Source organism: Doryrhamphus excisus, chromosome 20 (assembly GCF_030265055.1).
Source record: "Doryrhamphus excisus isolate RoL2022-K1 chromosome 20, RoL_Dexc_1.0, whole genome shotgun sequence".
NCBI classification, from domain to species: Eukaryota; Metazoa; Chordata; class Actinopteri; order Syngnathiformes; family Syngnathidae; genus Doryrhamphus; species Doryrhamphus excisus.
The window spans coordinates 11161843-11187178 of record NC_080485.1 but is presented as its reverse complement, the minus strand read 5'-3'; the positions used below and the strand labels follow the sequence as shown (position 1 = coordinate 11187178).

The following is a 25336-nucleotide window of genomic DNA, read 5'->3' as shown; positions in this document are numbered from 1 at the left end:
GTCCAGGTCACGTTGGCAGCAGTCTTAGTAGGGAAGCCCAGACTTCCCGGTCCCCGGCCACCTCCTCCAGCTCCACCGGGAGGACACCAAGGCGGTCCCAGGCCAGCTTTGAGACATAATCCCTCCAGCGTATCCTAGGTCTGCCTAGGACCTAGGGCCTTTTCCCGGCTGGGCATGCCCGGAACACCTCACCAGGGAGGCGTCCGTCCGGGAGGCATCCGGACTAGATGCCCGAGCTACCTCAACTGACTCCTCTCGATGTGAAGGAGAAGCGGCCTACCCGACGGAGGAAACTCATTTCAGCCGCCTGTATCCGCAATCTCATTCTTTCGGTCGTGACCCAAAGCTCATGACCATAGGTGAGGGTAGGAACATACATCGACCGGAGGCTACCATCCTGGAGAAGAACCTGAAGAGGACCGTGAACCCAGAAAAGCTCTTCTCTCTGAAACAGGTATGGCAGGTATGGGCTCAGGTTACAATTTTAATGACTTTGGACTCGATGGTACAGACTTGTAATTTGACTCGGACTTTGACATGAATGACTTTGGACTTGACTTGTACTTAAAAGTCTGATGTCATGAAAATACTTAAGGCTTGCTGAGTAAAATGTGTCTTTGTTTTCGAATTATTCAGCAAACGTGATGACAATTATGTAATTTCCGGTAAAATATCATTTTTGTTAACATCCAATAAGGTTTAAGAACAAGAGAGGATGTGGCTTACATTTCTGTGAGATTAACATCGGCATGTGTCAATATACTACAGAGAGGAATTGAACTTACTTTCTCCCACTAAGGTCTGAAAGCATTGAATTCTTGTTTGACTGCAAATAAATCAACACAAGACGTGTTTTATTTCATAAAATGCTTTACTTTGGAGAATTTTTATTTATTAAAAAGCGTACTAGAAAAGTAGAAACATTTGCTGTAAATGGATAAGGTTGATGCCACAACCTGGGGCGGATGTGTCTCAGAAGGTTGAGCAGGTTGCCCAGTAGCCGGAGGGTTGGCAGTTTGAGCCCTGCATTCCATCCCCTTTCTGAGTCCATGAGGAAAGTCATTATGTAGAATTTTAATATCCTAGTTTTCTACCTTTTTGAACTGTAAGAAAACATCCACTTTACACTTCTTAATACCTTCAAAGTTCATAGCAAAATGTCTTCCTTGTTGATATTTGTGTTTGCAACATGTGTTTCTCAGAAGTGTTTCCACCTGAGTGAGGACAGGACGGTGTGAATGAAGTAAAGGAGTGTGGCCGTGTAGGCAAACACCTGCAACACAGTGACAGAGAATAATCATATTACTGCTGTTCATACCATAAACTGTTGATATAAATGTCTTTTTTGTTTTTTACCACAGCAGCGATGTCAATCTGGTAGATCCTAAATGGTCCTAACTTCATCAAAAAGGTGATGTAGGCCAGATCCACTGCAGCGCTCAGGTAGAACAACGTGGCCACGGCGTGGTATGCAAAGTCCTCAACACAAAACCAAAAATATATCACAACATGGATTGGCAGGACCATTCTCAGATTCTCAATCACTGCTCAGGTTCCCTTTTTCTCTCATTGTTCTTTCTCATGTCATTCACATGGTCTCATTTGTGCCCCATTCTCAATTTATGCTTCATCTCCTGTTTTATTCTATTCATGTTAACTACATTCTGTTGCTGTCTCATATCATGCTTAAGCTCGAATCGCAATTTATACCCATTTTCCCATCTCATAGTATCATTTTCTATCTCATTTATATACTTAATTCTCATTCTCTGTTGTCATTGTTTTATCATATTCCTCGTGTCTTCTTTTCTCGCCTCATTTTGCAGACCATTCTCATCCGAATGTTGTCTCATACTCTAAATATTGTCCTTTGCATTTCATGTTTTTCCTCTGTTTTCTCATCTAATACTCCAACCCATCCTCATCTCATTCTTACAGCATTTCATTGTCATCTTCATAGTATAAACTTTATTCTCATCCAAATCTGAACTTGTTCTCATGTTCTTCGTTTCTCATTGTGCCCCCCCTAATTTATTTCCTGTGTCCATTTAACTCCGCAAGTAGGCTTTCTCATCTCACGTCCACTCGCATTCTATTCTCAGGTAATACCTATGTCATTCTCCCTTCTCATCTTCACACCGATTTCATTCTCATTGCATCTCATCTTCGTGTAGTAAAGCAGTGACGATGAGTATTCACAGGATCACAATGTCTCATTTCATGTTCCCATTTGCGGACCATTCTCATCTCACCAAATCTCATTTTGTTCTCATTTTGCACTTGTCTTATTCTCTATTCCCTTGAATGTATTTCCCCTTGAATGGCATTCTCATTCACATTTCATCTCATTCTACCTCTCTTGTCATTGTTTTTTTTTTATTATTATCATCATCTCATTCTCATCTCCCGTGTGCATCTTACAGCGGCGGCCCAGCCGGAGCCACTCTTGTGACACCCGGTGACGAAGATGATCATCCAGAGGAGGGTCATGACAAAGCAGAAGATGGAGACAAACATCACCCAGCCCAGAGGGTTGGGTGGCTCCACGTGGGTGGAGGCCACCAGGATCCACACCAGACCGCCCGTCACCTACACACATGGAGTCATGAGGTAATAAATCATAAATCAGGACCAGTATTTTCACTTGGGTTTGTGTTGATGCATAACATAAACATGACTGGGATCGAGAGAGCTGGCTCTGCCCTAAGTGGCGCTCTAGGTTAGATTTTATAGGAAATGTATAGTTTTGATATAACTATATTGAAAGTGATTTATTTTCTGACTTTTTGGCACCCTCTGGAGGTCATCTGTGAATTTTGCATAATGATGCATAATTTTGCACTGTGCATTTTTATGATACATTATGTTTCTGAGTGGCAAATCTACATTGAAAAGATGCATTACTTTTTTCCACGTTTTATTTGCATTTAATACACACTACATGCCGAGCTATTCATTGACCCACAATATGCACGGGTGGTTAGTGTGCAGGTAACACAACTCAGGAGACCTGAGCTCGATTCCATCCTCGGCCATCTCTGTGTGGAGTTTGCATGTTCTCCCCGTGCATGCGAGGGTTTTCTCCTGGTACTCCGGTTTCCTCCCACATTCCAAAAACATGCTAGGTTAATTGGCGACTCCAAATTGTCCATAGGTATGAATGTGAGTGTGAATGGTTGTTTGTCTATATGTGCCCTGTGATTGGCTGGCCACCAGTCCAGGGTGTACCCCGCCTCTTGCCTGAAGGCAGCTGGGATAGGCTCCAGCACCTATCAAAAATCTGAACAGTTACGTTCAATATGTTGCTGCACGGTGGGTGAGTGGTTAGCAGTCAGGAGAGTCCACTTTGGCAACTCTGTGTCAGGTTAATTGGCTCCTCCAAATAATAATGGGAGTGTCCACATTCATATGGGTAAGAGTGTAAATCATTGTCTATATGTGCCCTGTGATTGGCTGGCGTCCAGTCCAGAGTGTATCCTGCCTCTCGTCCGAAGACAGCTGGGATAGGCTCCAGCATACCCGCGACCTTAATGAGGATATGGATGTGTCACCTGCTAGTTAGCTTTACAACAGTTTGAACACTGAGATTGTTCTCATGAGGTTTTCAACCACAAATATAAGCATATTTTTTTTAGCAGACAGGAGACAAAACCCTTAAAAAACATGCAAGTGACACCCAAAACAAGCAGATTTAATCCATAGTAGCCATCTTGGTGAGCGCATTCTGTCTCTGATGAGGTTTACTCAAACAATGTGAGGATGCACCTCCCATATGACGTAATCTGGTAGTAAGTAAGTTAGATAAGCATCTATTGGAGGTACAGAATGCATGATTATATGCATATTTTGGTTTTTAAAGACTAGAATTTTTCCCTAATTCTCTCCTTAGTCACTAATGGAGACATCCTCCTCCTATAAATACACATACCTACCTTATTCCAGATCTAAAAGTCATAGAAAGGATCCTGTCATAGCTGATAGTGGTGCCCAAGGTCAGAGGTCACTCACCAGCTCAGGAAGGTAGAGCATATCCGGTGCCGTGACGCAAATCTCGAGTCCACTGGGCAGACTTCCCAGAGACTGACTTGTGGTCGCAGCCATCCCAGCCGGTTCCGCTTCCTAATTCCCTCTGTGGGTCTACAAGCAAACCGCAACCTTCTTTCCTCTGGCTCGAAATAACGGAGGAACAGGTGTCACTGATCCAGGCAGGAAGGGATAATTTTTCAGCCAAACCTGTTCTGTTATTGCTGTCTTCCCACAACAGCTCCTTGGTGCTCACCAGAGGACACGCCCTCCCTGAGCTCCAACTTCATGTGAGGAGTAGTCGGTATCTTTGTTGCCCCGGGGCTGTAGTGAAAGCAGATGGAATATCTCCATTGTTGTTGACGGGTTTGTATGTGTTTTACACACTGGACAGTTGCTGTTCTCACATTCTAATGGAGAGCTTAGCGCATCAATCCAGATTGTAAAATCTATGGAAACAAAATTATGATTATGATGGGGTTCACCTAGCACCCCAATTAAGTCAAATTAAACCAAAACGGTCTTGATTGTGAGGTTTGTGTTGTTTGGTTCTGTTCTGTTAATATAACAGAAGTGTCGTGAAAATGCAGAGAAAATGCAACATTCACTAAGACGCTTGGTCAACAATGAAAATAGAAACAAATTACAATTTAAAAGCCAGCATTTCAAGAAATGCTGCAAACATTTGACAGACTAATTGTCACAAATTGCAATTCCACAACTTTACAATAGTGTAAGATTACATTCATTCATTCATTTTCTACCGCTTTTCCTCAAAAGGGTCGCGGGGGGTGTTGGAGCCTATCCCAGCTGTCTTCGGGGGAGAGGCGGGGTACACCCTGGACTGGTCGCCACCCAATCAAGTTGCCCTAAAGTGCTATTGCTTTGTCAGCGTTTACACACTTTGTCCTCACAACCAAACCTCCCTTCCCCCCGGGGAAGCAACGGAACTGTGGTGTGGGATCTGAGTGCCTCATGCAGGGGCGCTCCTAAACCGAGTGTGGTCCCAGTCCCCATCTACTGGTGGGACAAGCCATGGACTTATTAGTTTTAGCTCTTTTAATTTAGACTGTCAATTTGATGTGTTAGTTTGATAAAATATTTACTGATATTTTATTATTATTCATTATTTGGAGTTCACAGCTGAAACTGTGGCTTGGAATTCCACAATGGCGAAGTTCCATTAGACCGTACAGGAATGGCAAACTGGAACTACCAATAATTCAAATGCACCACAACAAGACCGGTCATGACCCTAACTGAATCAACAGGTGCAGGCATATTATAATTCATGCATGATGATGTTCCCAACCCATTTTTTTTATTGAAGAGCTTTGGGTTATGTAATATTACACTTGTTTACTAGTTTTGGTCACAGGACTGCACAGTAAAAACTTTGCCTGGAGCACAAACACCAGACATACAGTATGTATGTTAAAGTAAGTGAATAAATATTTGCGAAAGCCATTGGAAATTGTTCACAATGTGTTTCCATGCACACAAGGAAAACAATACAGTAATGGTTATTGTTTGCTAGTAGCTTAACTGAAACACAATTATAACATTTGGTTCCATTTTTTTAAAAATAAATTTCACATAGTTTGGAGTGATAAATACAAAGTCTGCAAACACCAGTTTTCTAGTCTACTTGTTTTATTTCACATTGTAGATCGCAAATATATCAGTGAGGTGAAATCATCAAGTACTGTATATACATGTGGACATTTGCAGACAAATAACAAAAACAATCATCACTCATTTAAAGTGATCCTCTTCGAGAAGGAAAGCTAAAAGCAGGAAAAAAAATAAGTGAACGAATAATAAAAAGCTTTCGTAAACATAAAGAAAGCGTGAATGAAATTCTGACCACGTTTGAGGTTTGAGGAAATGCGTAATAATGTCACTCGCCTTCGTCCAAATGTCAACCACCAACAAAGTAAGCCAAGTAATCCCTGCTCAACATGATGTTTATTTTTCGTCCAAACAGTGACATCATTAAGTTTAACAAAAGAAAATAATAGTGTGTAGATTTCTTAGTAACTCTATTTGACTGACTATTATCAAAAAAGGAGGGGGACACTTCACACAATGATAGATCCATGTTTAAACATACATTAAACTAGTGCTTTTTTGCATGTGTATTTGCAACACACTCCATGTACTGTATGTCCAATGTGCTGCTTTAAAGTTGGAAATAGGTAATTTTTTTATGGTAATGTTTTGATGGCGCTATCTGCAGGTGAAACAGAGTGCTACAGCTGTGACTACAGCAGAGGGCGCTGTCTCACAAGTCAGTTCACTCAACATTTTCCAGCAGGAAGGTGCTCTGACAAGAGGTGATGTTATGTAAATGCACGTTTTGAACGTACAATACTGTATGCCTGAAATTGATTATTAACTCATTTGCTACAAAGATGTATTTCTAATTTTTTTTATAGAAGACAGCATGTTTGGGGCGGTTTTAAGCCGGAAAAACGGCCACAAGGTGGCAGAAGTGCATTTTATAAGAACTCGGCCTGCAACTTTCCCATAGAAATACAGGCTGCATTGCAACCGACATGCAGACACAAAGTTCAGTTCCAAATGTGAAAATTGTAACTAGTTATATTTGTCGATTAATAGTTACTTTCATGTAAAACAACAGTTTTTTGCGTTATGTTGTGCCGTAGTTTTTTAAAAATATATATTTTAGCTTAATATATATGACTACATTTTTTTCAAAGGAGAAATTATGCTTAAAATGCGTTTTTTTCACAAAAAGCCTTTTTTAGTTTTTTTATTGAAACTTACCTATGTTCTACTGCTGATTACTATAGAATGGGGAAAAAGGTAGAAACAAACTTTCTACTTTTCTACTGAAAGATGAGAGTCTAACTTTTCTTTTGGCATGTACCATACCTACAGTATATAGCCCTGGAACATGAAAAATCAAAAGATCATCAAAAATGGCCGGCATTGAATGAGTTCATGTGTAAAACTGAATTACAATGTGTTTAACAACTGTTCAAGGCATATTACAGGGCTTAGAGTATCAAAAATAAGTATATATAGGGTTTTTTATGGGTGCGTCAATCTATTTTTCTCATTTACTGGGTACATATAACGGGGTATACTGTTGCCAAATAAGATTAGTAAAACTCCCTTTCCTTATACATGTGACCTGGGTCAAAAACCTGTTCGTTTGTTGCTCATTCAGTCGTGTGACTACTCTAACTCGTCTTGCCTGTAAGCACGCGCCAATGGTAAACAAAGAAACAAACAATAACAATAAAAAATATATATAAAAAGGGTGAGGACTGTGTCGCTTAGATCAAGAGACTGGCCCACTTGGTTTGACATTTGGCTTCCTGTTTGTTTTTAAGGGCGGTGGAGTGTCTAGGCCTTCCTCCATCGGATGGCTGAGAAAATGGCGTGCAGGAAGTAGAGAAGTGTGGCCACGTAGGACATCACCTGGAAACACAATTGAGGTTGTTTACAGTTTACTCTTCCAGAAGCAGCATACATCAGCTTATAATGTTTGTATTGTATTGTCAAATTCTCATATTCAAGAATGAAATGATAAAATAACCTTATACAGTGAATTATTTAGTGATTAGTGTAGAGGAATTGTTCAGAGCTAATGTATTCGAAGATAAAGGGTTCATAATAATGTTATTTATCAACAGTTCTGTAATGCCACACATTGTTATTATGTTGTGTGTTTGTGTATTATTGACTTGGATTATGAAGGCTCCGGTAGCAAATACTGTAGGTCTCACCACAGCAGCGATGTCCAGCCTGTAGAATTTGAGAAGGTCACCAGTCAGGGGTACCACGGCCACGGCGCCCGCGGAGTCAATGTTAACGCCCCACCCTTTGAGCACCGTTATGTAGGCCAAATCCACGGAGGCACTCAGGTAGAAGACCACCGCCAAGAAATGGTAGCCAACATCCTGTAGGAAGGAAGGAACCGCACAACATTCATTCATTCATTTTCTACCGCTTATCCTCACGAGGGGTCGTGGGGGGTTGCTGGAGCCTATCCCAGCTGTCAGAGGCGGGGTACACCCTGGACTGGTCGCCAGCCAATCACAGGGGACATATAGACAAACACCTATTTACACTCACATTCATACCTATGGACAAAACCTAGCATGTTTTTTGGAATGTGGGAGAAAACCCACGCATGCATGGGTAGAAAATGCAAACTCCACACAGAGATGGCCGAGGGTGGAATCGAACTCGGGTGTCCTAGCTGTGAAGCCTGCACGCTAACCACTCGCCCAACAGTTCAAGAAAATCAAAGCTATTTGTTAATTTTTACGCCATATTTTCCCTGAAATTTTTGTCCAAATTCTGATTTCAAATTCTGTCACTTTTGCTGAGCAATGCATTGATTGACAGTTGACTGAATGGATTCCATCTATTTTAGGGGAAGCCGCTGTGTATCCACCCGGCCAATCAGCATGCAGCGGGTGTATCTCACCAGGGCGGGCCAGATGCTGCTCTGGTTGGCTCCACAGAGGAAGATGAAGAACCACAGCGTTGTGAAGACGAAGCAGTAGACGGACACGAACATTACCCAGCCCAGAGGGTGGTCCGGCAAGACACGAGTGGACGCTACCAGGATCCACACCAGACCTCCAAACACCTGCAGGGGGCGGAGTCACACAGGTTAGGGTCATGTATTGAACACTGGTGCAAGTGATACCATGTTATATACCGTAAATGCTCTCATTATAAAAAGCTTCAAGTTGTTTTAAAAATACATCAGGAGGTCGCCGACAGCCACAGCTGTTAATGACATGGGCTAAATAGCGATACTTATTTGCATTTTCAGACCCAGTTTACAATCAATGAATTAAACCGAGTTTATGCTTAAGTTATTATTGTTATTCATACTTTGTGAAATTGGGGTAGTGGCCCTTTAAGATGACAACACCAGCAAATGACAACAGCCAATCTTGGTTTGTATGTTTTTTTTTAGTCATCATCCCTCCTCCTTTGACAAACAAAGCGCCTTGGAAGAAAGTAAACATGAACACATCGTGCTGTAACACAATAAATTAACATAGTCCTGTGTAAGAAAGCTTGACTGCACACAGAAAGACACCATTGTTGGTACAGTGAACAAGAGTATGTCATGTGACCCTGCATTCATCCAATCAGCTCGTCAGGGAACCAAAGCGGCATTTTACACTTTGCTAGTGTTGTACAAGTTTTGCTCTTTCTGAAGCCTACACGGCTGCCCAAAACCGATATATAATATATGTTGCCCCGAAATAACATAACTATAAGATAAGGACTATGAATTACATCATATTTGTATGTAGAAACTGTCTTAAACTGTTTCAAACTGTTTTTGAATGTCACTGCTAGCATGCTAGCAATCTGTGTGGATAGATAATGATAACATGGGAACATTTCTGGCATCAATATATAGTGAGTGTAAAATGTACAAGATAAATAAGATAAATGTATAAGATAAATATAAAACTAGCGTCTTTGTGTGTCAAGTCATAACTGCCACCTATTTGGATTTTGGCAGAATCCTGACAAAATGTCACTGTTAACATGCTAATAGCTAGCATCACCACTGCTGTAGCGAGATTGTATTTTGTGTGTGACGTCTTAATACCTGGTTAAATAAAGATATGGGGAGGGGGGTCACATTTAGCAGAAGGGAGGGGCTGAATCAATGCGTCAATGAGGAGTTTCTTGTGGGGGGGTGAGTGAAACACAATGAGTAATGGGCCACACCTGGTGTCGGCCATTTTGGCAGTGACAAGGCAAATCAAACTTCACGTCAAAGAAATGCTTCTCACAGCCAAAAGATTTGAGATAATTACTAAAAATTAGCGGGTCGAGGCTTTGGGCAACGTATGCATGTGCTTTGAAAAATGGCCGCAAGAGAGTGACGTAAAAAAAAGTGGAAATTAGAGATTTTTTTTTTACCAAAAATGAAGACACTTTTAACATGGATGACAATGAGATTTGGCTTTGTTTCCTCACTTCAAGTGGCAACAGAAGTAAAATGTCACACATCTGATATGGTAAGTATGTCGAACTTTTCACCAAAACACATGAAGTTAGGGTAGAAGGTGTGGCCAGGAGGGCGAAGTATTGACCAAGGATTATTGAGTTAAGAACAGGATCGCCGACTGCCGCAAATGAATGGAACAGAGTGAAGTATGGCATGGAAGAGAGAGAATACGGAAGTATGTGAACAAAGTGCGATATTAGGTGACATTAGGCTGACGGACAGGGCGTGGAAAAGGAGGCAAAGCATCCTGTTTTTTTTCAGAGAAATTCCCCATTATAAAGATTGTGTTTTTAATCAATTGGCCCATTTTTAACTTGACTTATACATTGCATCCCCCCTTATTATGCTTTTTGCTGCACACTGTTAACTACAGTATATGTCATACATTCAACTGTAAACTTAAATATATTGCCATACAGGAATACGAAGTACATTTCCCAACCGTGGAATCGATCAAAGAGCTTCCATCTAAAGGGTAAATCAGTAACTGTTGCAGTGTGCTGCTTCATCAGTTCAAGCACAGTGTAAGAATGCGCTCAAACGAGGCGTGAAGAGACCACCAGTGCAGTAAAAGTAGGCTTTCTATCAGCTGCGCAAACAAGCTGTCGCTTCAAACGGATGCCGCCAATATTTCTTGCAAGATTCTGTGCAGTTTTTTCATGGGTCACCAAGCTGCAGAGCACGCCCAAGTTATCAAAGATGAAACATTCCGTTTGACTTCCTGACTTATTCTGGTTTATCGTGAAGAAATTTGCTCAAACTGATTACTGTCAGGGGCGGCACGGCGGTCGAGTGGTTAGCGCGCAGACCTCACAGCTAGGAGACCAGGGTTCAATTCCACCCTCGGCCATCTCTGTGTGGAGTTTGCATGTTCTGCCCGTGCATGCGTGGGTTTTCTCCCACATTCCAAAAAGATGCTAGGTTAATTGGCAACTCCAAATTGTCCATAGGTGCACCCCGCCTCTCGCCCGAAGACGGCTGGGATAGGCTCCAGCACCCCCGCGACCCTCATGAGGAAAATGAATGAATGATTACTGTCAGTAGAAATAATGTATTAAATCTTGGGGGCCATTTTTGACTCACTGCTTGTTTGTTATTGGCATATTCGAAAAAACATAAATTCATTATACATAAGATATATAATGTTTATTTTTTATGTTGCAACTTTACTGTTAATGTATGCTTTTGGCTTCTTGGGTTTGAGTTGTCCGGGTGGAAAACAATGGTCAGTCAGACCCTGAAGTAGACATTGATTGGCTGTCATTGTTTTTGGGCTTGTTTAGCATCAGCGAATAAGCTAGCATTGTAGTTGGGAGGGCAAGGTGACGAGCGGAAAGAAGATACGGGTATGAAATTGGAGGAGCATGTGGGAGTTGTTGGGAAATTTAAATTTAAAGAAATACCACGTCGGTGCGGTGTTATGCCTTGTAAGAAGGAGTCAACTTTAGCCTACCACATCAGCGCTAAGCAGCTAACACGAGTATCAAAGCGAATGATAGCAAATAACCGTCAGGCTGACGTACAGTATGTTCTTGATACTAGCTAACGATGAACTGCGTGCCAATAAACATAAGACGAGAGGCGTTACAAGCGTTCATAGTAGCCACCGTACACGACTGCTGTTGTTGACCAAAATCAGGACGACCGCATCACAGCTAGTAACACTAACAAAAAATAACAAAAACAAAACACTGCAAAGTCGTGCGATTATGACCTTCTTTTGTCCGGTGGAATACGTTGTAGAATACTACCACTCATGCTTTGATCTTTTCGGAGGCACAATAATAATAATAATATAGCGGGTGGTACACAGCACATATATATTGTGTCTGAAAAAGAAAATGATTCATAAAAGCAAACATATTGACTTAAGTGACTAATACTCGGACAAAAGTGTTCCGTTCATTCAGTTCTATTCAACTACAAACGCCGCGTTAATCAAACATTGGACTGGAGTGTTTGCAAATAGTTGAAGTGTAAAAACATTCATGCATTGTTAGATTTGATCATGCACATCCATCACTGCTAAAAAATACTGTAGATATGGCATTAAAGTCAGCCATGTGAACAACTACTGTAGTTCGAAACCTCTTCTAAGAGTTTCAGTGCAATCCTTCTTTACATTTCTTTTCCATTTATTTGCTTTGTCAGCGTCTAAAACCACCACCCATGCAAATATTGCTCCATAATGTCCCCATCTTTGGCCTCGCTGGACACTACTACTACTTCTTCTTCTTGTGTGAGACAGTGAACTTCTCCCAAAACCAGAGCAGCAGGTTATTCCACAGAATGCTTCATTAAGCTTAGAGTAAAACGAGCCCATAGATACCCGGTTTCGATTTACGCCTCTCTTCCATCTCTAAGCCAACCAAAGCTTGTTTTTTTCCACTGCAATCAAACTGATTTAATCTCCGTAAGGAACAATAATGGTCTTTTTCGCTGCTGGAAAATCGAAGAAGTTTTTTCATAGAAATTCATTTAAGTCGTCTTATCTCTTAAATATCAGAATTTAAAAAGACTATTAAGAAAGAACACTCCTAAAAAGTATTCTCCTATAAGACTCAAATTGTAATGAATGTAGTATCCGATTGTGATATCATCACATCATAGCAATTAGCTGTGTTAACAACCACAAACCTAACTAGTAGGGATTTCCGGGACCGATAATTATTGGCCCGATATCGGCATAAAAATGTGATATCGGTATTGGATTTTTTCCTGATCATGAAAACCGATATTTAAAAAAAATACTGTATAGAATACATAGTATGTGTTCGCTCCACCACAGGAGATACTATGTCATGTTATTGGCTGATATCGGAAATTGACAGTTGGACAATATCGGCATATCGTTATTTGGCAAAAAAAAAAAAAAACAATATCAGACATCCCTACTAATTAGACAAATAAATAAAATAAAAATAAAATACATTTTATTTATAAAAAAATAAATAATTCCATAAATCTAAGCGAAAACATTTTCTGTACCCTTGTCCCAGTATTGGTGCAGACACAAGTCGGCTCCAACCCGGCGGGTTTGCCTTTTAATTAAGTTTGTTCAGGCATATGTCATGTTTGTCTAAGTAGGAATATGACATGGCGTCAATATGTGCCAGCTCAAGTTAAAGTTTACACATATATGCCCGAAATTCACATCAATTCATTCATATTCATATCAGTCACATTTGCTGACTCATGTACTGTTTTGTTGTTGTTGCTATGGCGATGGACTCACTGGTCAGCATGAACTGGTTGCCATGCCCTCCGGCCAACGTTTATCTTAAATAATAATAGCAGTATTATATACTAATTACATTGTTTAAAATAACACATTAATTGAATTATAATGGAAAATTAAAAATATATGTACTGTAATAACATATCATTATAATTATTAAGTTATTACGTATTTTGAAACTGAAAATAGTCTTAGCGCCGGTTAGCCCGAAGTGGGCGTTACCTCGCATAGCAGTATAAAGCAGTAAAAAAATATATAAATAATTGAAAAAAATTACAATAATTCAAATAAAAATAATAATAAAAATAATTCAAAGTCCATTGAAAATATTGGAAAAAATAATTTAAAAAAACTAATAATTCCATGCACATAGTAAATGCATTGTAAAAAAAATAAAAGAAGTATACATTAATGATGAATGGAAACATCTCTGTTTGACACAGTTTAAAAAATGTGAATAATTAAAAATAAAAATGAAAAAAGAAAATGAAAAAAAAATTTTTAAGTAAAAATCAAAACTGAAAGGGAGAATAATTCTTGATTACTTGTTTCAATGTGTTTTTTAATGCCAATAATTGAAAATTAATATACTCTGACATCAAAATTAACAACAAAATATTTAAACACCATTTTTTTAAAAAAAAAGAAAGAACCAAGTAACGAAAATAACGAAAAAAATGACGGGCCAGGATCCTTGTTTTAGCAGTATGAAAATAAAAAAAAGCAGTCATAAGAAAAAAAAATGAGTTTTCCAATTCAAAATTCCCCGTTACAGACTGATAGAACGGCAACTCGCCACTATAGCTATATCATTAGCTATAGCTATATTATTCGAGATCGAGTAGATGCTCATTTATGATTCAGTTGAAAGCAACTCACAAACTCTGGGATGAAGAACAAGTCAGGAATGGTGGTGAAGATCCTGAAGCCTGTGGGCAGAACATCACCCGACGTGGTGGAAGCCATAGTCCCAAACACTTCTTATGTGTGTGTGTGTTTTTTAAGTGTTATGTCCTCCAGAGTGACATGCACTTGCTGTTTAATTTGCTTTTTAAAGGCCGCCTCCTGCACCTGCCTCCATCTGTCCTCCTCCACTCCACCTTCCCATCCTGTGTGAGTGTGTGTGTGTCTGTGTGTGTTTGTAGAGTGTCTATTAAAGGCAAAGAGGCTGTTTACATATATACACAAAAGCGATTGTGAAGCAAATTGGGAAGAGTCCATGTGGGGCGTTGGGGAAGTTGAAGTGGGAAAGTTGCAGCAAGTTGATGGGGTGGTTTAGCTGCGCTTTGGAAAATAAAAACATGGACGACAGTGCCAAAAAAATAAGGCACACAGGCTTTGTATTCACGATACTAATCATAAACATCCATTATTTTATTATCAATAAGGAAGTGAGGAATTTAGGAACAAAATTAAACAAATACGTAAATTAAATATATGAATTATATTTAAATATAGCAAAATAAACAGACATTAATATGTATTTATTTCATTATGAAATAATTAATTATTATTAAATAATACGAATTACTAATATATGAATATTATGAATTATTAATAATAAATTATATTTATAAAATTAATACAAAAAATTATAAATATAAATGTATTAATATAAAAAATTTAATTAAATAAATTATCTACTAATTGTGTTTTTTCTGCTTATAGAAAACAATAAAGATGTGAGTCTTCAAGCCTTGCAGATGTTAAAATACGTGGGCAGAAGTATCGGGACCTCGAGGAAGACTCTTTAGCAACAGTTTGTCCTTAGCGGAAGCCTGCCCTCGACTGAGGCACATTTTATTGACATACTGAGTGTAAGTGTAGTATCATCATCTGAAGATCGTATATACGTGTATATCCAATTAGACGGTTATATCTGTTGAAACAAACTAGCCATAGAAGTTGACTTCTGTTATGAAGAGGATTTCTACCCATGGCATTTTCACTGTGTGATCTAAGTTAGTGGAATCTAGCCTTGTTGTGTGTTTGTGTTTGCTTCCAAACATAACCAAGTGGTTTCCATGACGAAGGATTAAGATGGCTGCACAGTAAACAAAACCGTTTGTTGAGTATTTAGTGTTACTTTTTTTTTGCACCAAATGAATGAATAATACAGACAGCCTAGCATGAGCAATGGCTATGTGTTTTATTTATTTTTTATGTGGAAAGGCTAAATCAGGGGTGGGCGAATTTTTTGACCCACTGGACACATTGTAGGGCGTCGACACAGTTATCATGCTACTCGCTTGTGTTGCCAGCTATTTGGACGATAATGTCTGTGTTGATTCATTTACACTGGATAGTAAATAGAATTTATTAAAACCAAAATATGCATCATTAGAAATATATTTTTTAAAATATCATATTGAGTGGTGTGAAAAAGTGTTTTCCCCTTCCCGATTTCTTATTTTGTCACACTTAAATGTTTCAGATCATCAAACAAATTTAAATATTAGTCAATGATAACACAACTGTACACAAAATGAAGTTTTTTTTATTATTAAATTTTTTTCAGGTTTGAATTTTTTTTATTAAAAACATTTTAAATAAAAAAATTAAATTAAATTAAAAAACAAAATTTGAATTTTAAAAAGATTTTTATATTAAAAAATTCAAACCTTTTTATTCAAAAATTCAAAAAATGTTGTTAAAAAATTCAAACCTTTTTTATTCAAAAATTTGAAAAAAAATTCATTAAAAAAATCAAACCTCCATGGCCGTGTGTGAAAAAGTGATTGAAAAATAACACTAAGTCAACATCTTAATGATCCCCAAGAAAAAAAACACTCTGTGGTCTGAGTTTAACTTTATGGAAAGTGACCCGCATTTCAGAATAAGAACATCATACCAACAGTAAAATATGGTGGTGGTAGTGTGATGATCTTGGGTTGTTTTGCTACTTCAGGACCTGCAAGACTTGTGATTAATTGAACCATGAATTCTGCTGTCTACCAAAAAAAAAATCCTGAAGGAGAATGTCCAGCTGAAACCAACTTGGGTTCTGCAGCATCACAATGACCCAAAACACACCAGCAAGTCCACTTAGGAATATCTTAAGGAAAATAAAAGTTACCTGAATCCTATGGAGATGCTGTGACCTTTAAAAGGCGTTTCATGCTAAAAACCTTTAATGTGCCTGAATGACAACAATTCTGCAAAGATGAGACTCATTGCAAGTTAATATCTAAATTTGTTTTATCATCTGAAATGTTTAAGTGTGACAAACGTACAAAAATAAGAAATCAGGAAGGGGGCAAACACTTTTTCACATGTATGTGTGTTTTCCTACAGCTAGTAAGATTGTCTTTTCAGCTCCAAAGAGGCCACTTCCTGTTCTGGTAAGACCACAAAGAGCTCCTTCTTCTGTCTTTGTGCAGTCGCTGTAATGACCCTCATTCATTTCACCTGCATTGTTAAAGTAGCCCACAATTAACATGAACGCACCGCATAGACAAAAATGCTGGTAAAATGTATGTTTCTAAATTGCACATCCACGGGTCTTCCTCACTGATCGTCTTTCCTTTTGTGTCTGTTATGTTTGATGTCTCAATAGGTGACCTGTGACACAAACCGCACAAGGCGACTGTGTGTCCCCGGTCTCCAGGGGACCAGCATCACCACAGTAATGGTTACTGGAATGTGGAAATACTGGATGGGCCTATATTATTATTTGGCAGCAAACACAGCACCTAGACGCTAAAAGATTCAGGTGAGTGTGTGTACGCACACTTGAACCCTTTGCGTGCACGCCTTTAGTCCTTTGGAGAGAGTCGAACAAGTTGTTTGCACATGGGTATTGTGACAAATGTGCAAAAAGGAACAATAATAAATGCTCATGTTTGCATTCTTTGCTTTGTGTTGTGAGCAAACAAAGGGATTTACCTGTAGGAAAAAAGTCAACAGATACAAAAAAAAGCCTCCTTTTTTTAATCTGTTGCTTTTTATTAATAGGCAGGGAACCATATTTGGTAACATGCTGTTCAAAGTGGACCTATCCTGCTTAACTAGAGGTGATCATTTTCCATGATCACAGTAACGGCATAGCAGAATTTTCCTTGAGTTAATATTATTTTAACCCTTAGATGCACGAGTGACTGGACCCTACACTCTTCCATAAGTGGGTCAAAAATGACCCATACTAGAATCAATGCGTTTTTATGCCAATTTTGCCATTTTGGTTAGGAATAATAACTTGTATGATATTTCGTATTATATTTAGGAGTTGATAAGAATCAAAGGTTCCTATTGGATTCCATAGAAAATGCATGCAGGTCATTTTTGACCCACTTATGGAAGGTTGGGGTAGTAACACAAAAACTAAAATTTCTTAAAATGTTAAAAATGTGAATGGCATGATATCAAAAACATGTTTTTTGAGGAATACCTGGAATATGAAATGATAAAAAAATTTCATTATGAAGTTATTTTTAAAAAACCAACCTCACCAGGTAATTTTTGACCCACTTAGGGAAGGCTGGGGTAGTAACACAAAAACAAAAAATTCTTAAAATGTTAAAAATGTGAATGGCATGATGTCAAAAACATGTTTTTTGAGGAATACCTGGAATATGAAATGATAAAAAAAATTTCATTACGAAAATATTTCAAGAAAACAACCTGAACGGGTCATTTTTGACCCACTTATGCACCTAAGGGTTAACTCCACTGATAGTAACTGCACTAGTCCAAACCAGACAACCTGTTCCACTCGACTAAATGTGCTACCCGTGCACCGCCTGGCTTCTTTTATACCAGCCTATAAACAGACTGAGACTAATTATTAACACAGAAAACCTCCTTAAATAGCTTGTAACTCTACACTACGCTACACTCCCCACACATGAACAAGTGATGTTGATCTAATGGGTGGAGGCCAAGGATGCGGTTCAGTGACCACAGGCTGGGGAAAAAAAAAAAAACTTTATTTAACAGAAATACAAACATTTTACACTCCAACCAAGGTAGGCAAACATGCCACTCAAATAGAAATGTGAATTCCTTCAGGAAGTGTGTGTCAATGCTAAGCATGAGCTAAACTACCAAAGCAATGAAAAGGAACTGAGTACAGTATACCCAGAAACCATACAAATAGGCCCCCTAGTGGCCGTTAAATAACCCTATAGTCATAGTGTGCTCGTTAATCTGGGATTAAATTGTTGATATATTGCAATATTACCACTACTAATAATTCAGCAGACAGGTGGACATTGTATTTTTTGAAATAATATGATACATTTTATAACTGACTTTATGGCAGCCATAGTAGGAAACACCAGACAAGTGACACACTGCATTTTAAAAACCCAATTTATTAATAATTCATGTTATAAATTGTTTTAAAAATAATCTCTGAAAGCAGGACATCAGCTATTGTATCTATCAATTTAAAAAAATATACATAATATATTCATAATGTGCTTTCACATTCAACGCGTCCATATGAAGAAACGTCTTTGTGGTCTTTTAAAGTGTCCTCGTCCTCTACCGTGTCGCTTGCAGGAGGTCGAAGGTCATCTCTGCCACATCAAAGGCCACCTGCTCATGCGCCGCTGATTCAGCGAAAGCTTCCTGGCTCCCCGATTGGCCGGTGGCGTTCTTCAGCTCTTCCAGCTTGGAGAAGATGACTCTGGATCGTTGCTCCTCCGAGACGGGGTCGGCCCAACGGTACGCCGGCAGAGCGGGTGAGTGCAGGAGGAAGTACGCCGATGACATGTACACTTTGAAGAACTCCTGCTTCAAGTAGGCCTCGTCTCGCTGCGATAGGTGGAGACAGTGCAGGTAAGAAGGTGATTTTTTTGCTGTCTTGTGCTTAAGAGTACAAACATACAATAATAATAGTAATACAAAAATATAGTCTGACCTTCTGTCCGCGGCTCATGTTGCTTTCAGCGTTCATCCAGGCATTCTGAAAGAACACACTAACATTTTACATATAATACATTCATTCATTTTCTACCGCTTTTTCCTCAGCCAATCACAGGGCACATATAGACAAACAACCATTCACACTCACATTCATACCTATGGACAATTTGGAGTCGCCAAAGGTCTGCGCACTAACCACTCGACCGCCGTGCCGCCCATATAATATAATACATATATGTAAAAAAAAAAATCACTTTCTTTATGTTTTGTAAGTTCAGAAAACGCATGCAAATAAATGAAATCGACTATAAAAGCTTGTTTTGACAGTACAGTGCTGACTATATTATTTTACATTTTACATTATGCTGAGAGATTATGGGGAAAAAAGGTCTAATTTGAAGCAAAGTGTCCGCCCCCCTGCACTGACCCTGAGAGCATCCAGCAGGTCGGGTTGGTCCACAAGGGTCGGGAAGGTGGAAAGCACAGGACTGCAGATTAAATCTAAATCAACATCAAGATCAGTGTGACATTTTGATTATGACAATTCGATGAAACACCAATCTTGATCAGCGTTACCTGCGTTCTGCATGGTGGGCCGGTCCACCAGCAGGACATCGGCCAGTATCTGTCTATACAGCGCCAACAAGTGGATGCAACTCACACAGTGTAGCAGCGTATCCGGGAGGAGACTGTACAAAAAAAAAAACAAACACATCATGCTATTTTTTTTTAACGTTTTCTCAACCAGGAGCCAATGCACAAATCTTCTCACTTGAGACTGGTTTTGGTTCGGGTTGCAGGAGAATTTAACTTGACAATGAGAGTGGGCTGTCGTCTGGCTTGAAGTATTTGCTGGAAAACACTTGTCGGAGCTAAAAGAGAAGGAGAGGAGGGGTAGATGTAGACTCAAATATGTCAGCTAGCCAAGTGGTAGCGTGCACTTACATCCTTTAGCGAGTGATGCCTCCACCTTCACGTCCTTCTCAAAGGGAGTACCACCACTGACTGGAAGCTCATACGTCCTGCAAGTGGAAAAAAAGTGGTGTGAAAAAGTATTTGCCCCCTTTCTAATTTCTTATTTTTCTCTGTTTGCCACACTTACATGTTTCAGATCAAGCTAATTTAAATATTTAACAAAGTGGAACACAACAAAATACAGTTTTTCAATGAAACCTTTTATTGTTAAAGGAGACAATAATCAAAACCAACATGGCCCTGTGTGAAAAACTGATTGCCCCCAAAACGTAGTAACTGGTTGGGCCACCCTTAGCAGCAACAACTGCAATCAAATGTTTGGCATTACTTGCAATGAGTCTCTTACAGCACTGTGGAGGAATTTGGGGTTTTCCAGCATCTCAACAGGATTCGTATCAGGACTTTGTCTTAATTTTGTTTTTCTTCAACCACTCAGAGGTGGACTTGTTAGTGTGTTTTGGATTAGTGTGTCTTTTTTTATGGTGGAGTCATGGACACTGACCTTAACTGAGGCAAGTGAGGCCTGCAGTTGTTTGGATGTTGTCGTGGGGTCTTTTGTGACCTCTTGGATGAGGAGTCACTGTGCTGTTAGGGTGTTTTTTGGTTGGCCGGCCACTCCTGGGAAGGTTCACCATTGTTCCGTGTTTTTGCCGTTTGTGGATAATAGCTCTCACTGTGGTTTGCTGGAGTCCCAAAGCTTTAGAAATGGCTTTATAAACTTTTCCACACTGATAGACCTCAATTAATCAGAGTTATGTTTTATGAGGGGGGTGGGGGGCAATCACTTTTTCATTCAGGGCCATGTAGATTTGGATTTTTTGTCTCCCTTAATAAGAAGTTTCATTTTGGTTTGGTTGTGTTGTCACTGACTAACATTTAACTAACATCACTGTATATCTAAACTTGATGTACATATATAGTATATGTGTTCCTACTCAAAGGTGTTTTATGTGTCCAGTGTGTGTAATTTGCCTGTTCGGTATTTGATTTCCAGCAGCGTCGATCAGTTTGAGGAAAGCCCAACCGCAGCTCAGGTCGCCCCGCTCTCCCGTAGACTAAAACACAGCAAATCTCTCCTTAAACGTGGCCTCTAATTGTCTTCTCCGCTCTCTCGCTGTCAGTCCTCACATTGCGTATGAAGGTGACTCCGAGTTCAAAGAGGATGCCGAGGTCAGGGCTGTCGGAGTTGCAGCGCAGGAAGCATTCTCCGTTAAGCAGTGTGGGCAGGATGCCTGTCGTCTGCGACAAACACATTGGGGATTTGACTCGTGTGAGTCTACCAAGAAGCCCAGAACTCTGCAAAATAAACACACTTCTACAATCTACGGGATGCTACGGAGCTCGGTGGGGCTCAGCAGTGTCCTCGTACCCGCGGTGAGAATGTCCAGGTCTTGGGGCTCTTGGGATTGTAGCTCACTCGCACCGTGTGGATGTTACTCAGCACCTGCCGTGCACCAAATGTCAGGTTAAAGCGCAGGATGGTCAGAGAACCTGGAAAGTAACCCACCTGAGTTCCATCATAGGCGCAGACGCGTATGTGTCGGCTGAGGACCTGGACTCCCACTCCAGGAGTGGGAATCCTCCTGCAGCTCCACATAGTGAAACAAACGCACGTCTTAATGTGTCGTGAGCGGACCTACAGAGACAGGAAGTGACCGACATTCGATGAGAGGCATTTTGGAACACAATATTCTGTATACCTTAAAAAAAAAAATAATCAAAGATGGCCTGTACCAAAAGGGACGGCTATGGAAAAATGGCTGTGATTAAATGAGTTAATGATTTGGGGTGCATGAGAAAACGAAGGGAAAACCGCATAGTCCTTTATTAAAAATGATTTTGCAAAGAACTGTACCGTAACAGCGGATTTTAAAGCGCATGCAGATGTACATAAAGCCACTCATAACACATCTGGAGGTTGCCCACAGCCACTGCTGTTGATGCCAATGTTTCCTGATCCACCACAAACTGGGAGACCCCGGCATTTATTCCCATTTATAGCCCACGCACCCGGCCACTGTATATCTGATCAAATCCGGCTGAAATTTACTTGCAAATCTGATGTAAATCATATTTGATATATCATTCATCCGCAGTCAAAAACCTTAGATATTACCTAGAACGCAAACATGGTGGAGGTTAGCGACATAATTGTCTTACCCTGCCAGTGTCAGGCTCCAAGAAGAGGTCGTTGAAGGAGAGCTGTGATTGGCTGAGTCGAGGCAGCATATGATGACTTCCTTTGTATTTGGCACCTACAACATCACATTCATGGTCGAGTGGTTAGCGCGCAGACCTCACAGCTAGGAGACCAGGGTTCAATTCCACATTCGGCCATCTCTGTGTGGAGTTTGCATGTTCTCCCCGTGCATGCGTGGGTTTTCTCCGGGTACTCCGGTTTCCTCCCACATTCCAAAAAAATGCTAGGTTAATTGGAGACTCCAAATTGTCCATAGGTATGAATGTGAGTGTGAATGGTTGTTTGTCTATATGTGCCCTGTGATTGGCTGTACCCCGCCTCTTGTCTGAAGACAGCTGGGATAGGCTCCAGCACCCCTGCGACTCTCATGAAGAAAAGCGGTAGAAAATGAATGAATGAATGAACATCACATTCATCACAATTTTTCATAATAGGTGCTGTGGGTCATTAGATTTAACATAACGGCAGCATCTTTGACTGAGCTTTACTAGTATTCACTTGTGGAGTATTTTTGTACTGCGTTAGAATTGCCTCACAATATTTTGTAAAAAGCCTTAAAAATCGTATTTAAAGACAAAGTTTTGTGTTGTTTTTAGTTATTCGTGCCACCATGTCAGCTTTTTCTCCCTACTAACCTTCCTCCACCAGCAGCTTATTGAGAGTCGATGGTCTAAACCCAGACGGTATGGCCCCCATGGCGGATAGCACATCTGTAGCATCAATCTATCACACGTAGTATACACAACGCATTAGAACATACAATGTGCCTTTTACAGCTCTGCGTTGTGTAGTTGATGCCATAGTTGTACCTCAGTCAGGGCTTTTCTGAAAGTGGACCAGTTGGAATGTGGAGCATCGCTGCGAATAGGACGAGACGTTACGTACAAAATCTTGTTAATATTAAAACGTCATTTTAACGTCAGACACTCAACACAACCTATGTTTCTCTTGATCTCCCAGCTCTTCAGAATCAGCATCCTCCTCATCCTCTTCAGACTCCTCATCCTCCTCTTCTTCTTCGTCATCGTCGTCCTTGTCTTTGTTGCTGATACTGAAACCAATCTGTAGTTGACACATACGTATTAGGTACACCTACATAGAGACCAAAACGAGCTGCGCTGCATCTAATACAGTACATAGCATATAAGGTTTGGATTTACTGTATTTTGTTTAACTGATTTAGCAACGTGATGGTCAAAATATTAGGAACAGCTCTCAGTACGATGCAGTAGAGTTGTTGCAGTCTAAGACACTGTAGTAGCGTGTATTGTGTTGTGTTTTCGTACCTTCAGGTAGGTTCTCGGCACCACTCCTCTGTTGCCTTTAGTGTTCTCAGCCAGCCACCATCCATCGCTCGTCTTCCGAATGATATTCAGTTTGTCCCCCTTCTATACGTAGAAAGAACAGAGAAACTAAAGTCAAACAGTAGGACTGACGTGTAATGGTTTGTAGAGCGATACCAGCACCTGATGGTGTTTTATCGGCACTGCTGAAATAGTGATGATATTCAACTTATGACACAAAAAGACAAAGAAAAATGAAAACACTCTGAGTTCATCCATGTGGTGCTCACCTGAACAGACAGATCTCCTTCCTGGTCCCCTTTAAAATCACTCAGCGCCGTGTATATGCAAGGCTGCGACGGAGGTAGCGATTTGGGAGCTTGACGCTCATCTCCACAACATTTGCTCCGGACATCTTCATCGCTGTCGTCGTCGTCATCGGTGTCTTCAAGGCTTTTCTCGCTGACCTTGTCACTGTGGATGAATCAAAGCCATTTTTATTGACTTGAGTGACACTGCCTCTAATGTGATGCTTCTCAGTCAAGCTGACAGACCCTCCCGATGACTCTGAGCTAGGTCCTGGTGGCGACAACTCCTGGGAGAGATGCTTCATCTGCTCCAGGATGTTGTGCAGTCGTCCTTCCTCTTCCAGTTTCCTCTGATCGTAGTTTCCTACTGGAGCCAGCTCATCGGCCTGAAAGTAACACCCAATTCATTTAGGCACACATACTAGTCTATACCAGAGCTCATATAACTCAGGGAATTGGGCCAATTGAGAGTCAAAGAAAGTGAAATTTGAGTCATTTTTTGTGATGCAACTTATTTCGATATTCAGAATTTTTTTTTTCTGCAGCCCTTCCGCACACTAAAAGTTAGTGCTTAGTAGAATATCATGTGCTTGGGAGTAAAAATGACCCCGGATGTCATACCTTAGTCAGTTTAGTCAGATTCATGAGTGTCTTCTCTGCTGATATCTGAAGTTCTTGGCATCTGTTTGGAATATGAGACTAAATTTCAGACTCCGTAATAACTACAAATGAAAACACTGGTTGTATATTGTGTTGCTCTTACCTCCGAAAGGACTCTTCTTTACTGTCAGATTTACTCTGAACATCTTTCAACAGACTGTCCAACTAGGTACAAAGCACAATCTTAATACTATTATCATCGGTGCCTTACCAAAATGTGTACCTTCTACAACTACGGTATAGCTATAAAAGCATTATACTGTATCATTAAAACAATGTTATGTTGAGGCTAGCTTTTGACTGACATGCTACAATCCGTTGTCTTTGTCGTCACAAAAACGATAACGTTTTCTATCACAAACCTTTCTTCTAATGTCGTCCACCTCTCTGTGGACCTGCTGAAGGGGCCCAGTTCGTTTCGGCAGGGGCATTTTATTCGCCCCTTGTTGTTGGTCATCAGAATGTTTGTTAGCATGTAGCTCGTTAAGGCACGCTAGCGAAATGATGCTGCATGTTCATTGGTCTGCTGGTCGCCTGGCAACTAGGTTCTACTTCCGGGGTAGTGGTCAAACAAGAACTGTATTGATATTGTAGCGTCGTTGTCGACGCTATGGAAATAACACGACTGTGGTTAATAACAAGCTTTTTATTGCAAAACAACAATGGCTACTGTCGGCCGTAACCACGCCACGAAAACACAGCCAGCAACAGCAACTGTGCTTCTTCTTAGGTTTCCTCACCACGACACGCCCCCGCCCC

General features: G+C 40.2%; 2 protein-coding genes and 1 long non-coding RNA gene across 6 annotated transcripts; 1 reads left to right on the top strand and 2 right to left on the bottom strand.

Annotated features, from left to right (window-relative positions):
• Window positions 1-850: 850 nt before the first annotated feature.
• Window positions 851-14401, bottom strand: LOC131108095 (myelin and lymphocyte protein-like). Of its 3 annotated transcripts, XR_009120403.1 has the most exons (6): window positions 14163-14401; window positions 8489-8653; window positions 2422-2589; window positions 1357-1479; window positions 1139-1273; window positions 852-1041 (listed from the first exon to the last, which is right to left on the bottom strand). XR_009120403.1 is itself a non-coding variant. In XM_058058861.1 (5 exons), exons 1-5 carry the CDS (start codon window positions 14247-14249, stop codon window positions 1199-1201), a joined length of 618 nt encoding a protein of 205 aa, XP_057914844.1. In that variant the 5' UTR covers window positions 14250-14401; the 3' UTR covers window positions 851-1198. The 3 variants fall into 3 exon arrangements, 2 of the variants coding, with proteins under 2 accessions (XP_057914844.1, XP_057914845.1); XM_058058861.1 differs by having other exon boundaries at window positions 851-1273; XM_058058862.1 differs by lacking the exons at window positions 852-1041; window positions 1139-1273; window positions 1357-1479; window positions 2422-2589 and adding exons at window positions 5555-7473; window positions 7782-7955.
• On the top strand, window positions 9722-25301 carry LOC131108096 (uncharacterized). Its single transcript, XR_009120404.1, has 5 exons — window positions 9722-10055; window positions 16578-16624; window positions 16840-16995; window positions 18786-19064; window positions 23287-25301. It is a non-coding gene; the product is annotated as an uncharacterized LOC131108096 (long non-coding RNA).
• On the bottom strand, window positions 18246-25212 carry nphp1 (nephronophthisis 1). Of its 2 annotated transcripts, none has more exons than XM_058058858.1 (20): window positions 24940-25212; window positions 24681-24742; window positions 24539-24599; window positions 24164-24303; window positions 23900-24083; window positions 23613-23714; window positions 23264-23388; window positions 23136-23184; window positions 22962-23049; window positions 22287-22381; window positions 21634-21762; window positions 21496-21570; window positions 21255-21422; window positions 21099-21181; window positions 20097-20173; window positions 19924-20023; window positions 19728-19840; window positions 19579-19652; window positions 19147-19191; window positions 18246-19040 (listed from the first exon to the last, which is right to left on the bottom strand). In XM_058058858.1, exons 1-20 carry the CDS (start codon window positions 25006-25008, stop codon window positions 18768-18770), a joined length of 2112 nt encoding a protein of 703 aa, XP_057914841.1. In that variant the 5' UTR covers window positions 25009-25212; the 3' UTR covers window positions 18246-18767. The 2 variants fall into 2 exon arrangements, with proteins under 2 accessions (XP_057914841.1, XP_057914842.1); XM_058058859.1 differs by having other exon boundaries at window positions 21255-21365; window positions 24940-25207.
• Window positions 25302-25336: the final 35 nt, after the last annotated feature.

What these genes read in the sequence shown, in the direction of transcription:
- LOC131108095 (XM_058058861.1), bottom strand. Translation starts at nt 14,249, where the DNA reads ATGGCTTCCACCACGTCGGGTGATGTTCTGCCCACAGGCTTCAGGATC. An exon ending in GCAGCATCTGGCCCGCCCTG is followed by an intron (nt 2,590 to 8,488) that starts GTGAGATACACC and finishes CCATGTGTGTAG; the next exon opens with GTGACGGGCGGTCTGGTGTG. An exon ending in GCTCCGGCTGGGCCGCCGCT is followed by an intron (nt 1,480 to 2,421) that starts GTAAGATGCACA and finishes TTTTGTGTTGAG; the next exon opens with GACTTTGCATACCACGCCGT.
- nphp1 (XM_058058858.1), bottom strand. Translation starts at nt 25,008, where the DNA reads ATGCCCCTGCCGAAACGAACTGGGCCCCTTCAGCAGGTCCACAGAGAG. An exon ending in AAAGAAGAGTCCTTTCGGAG is followed by an intron (nt 24,600 to 24,680) that starts GTAAGAGCAACA and finishes TATTCCAAACAG; the next exon opens with ATGCCAAGAACTTCAGATAT. An exon ending in ACCTGCTGGATGCTCTCAGG is followed by an intron (nt 19,192 to 19,578) that starts GTCAGTGCAGGG and finishes GTGTTCTTTCAG; the next exon opens with AATGCCTGGATGAACGCTGA.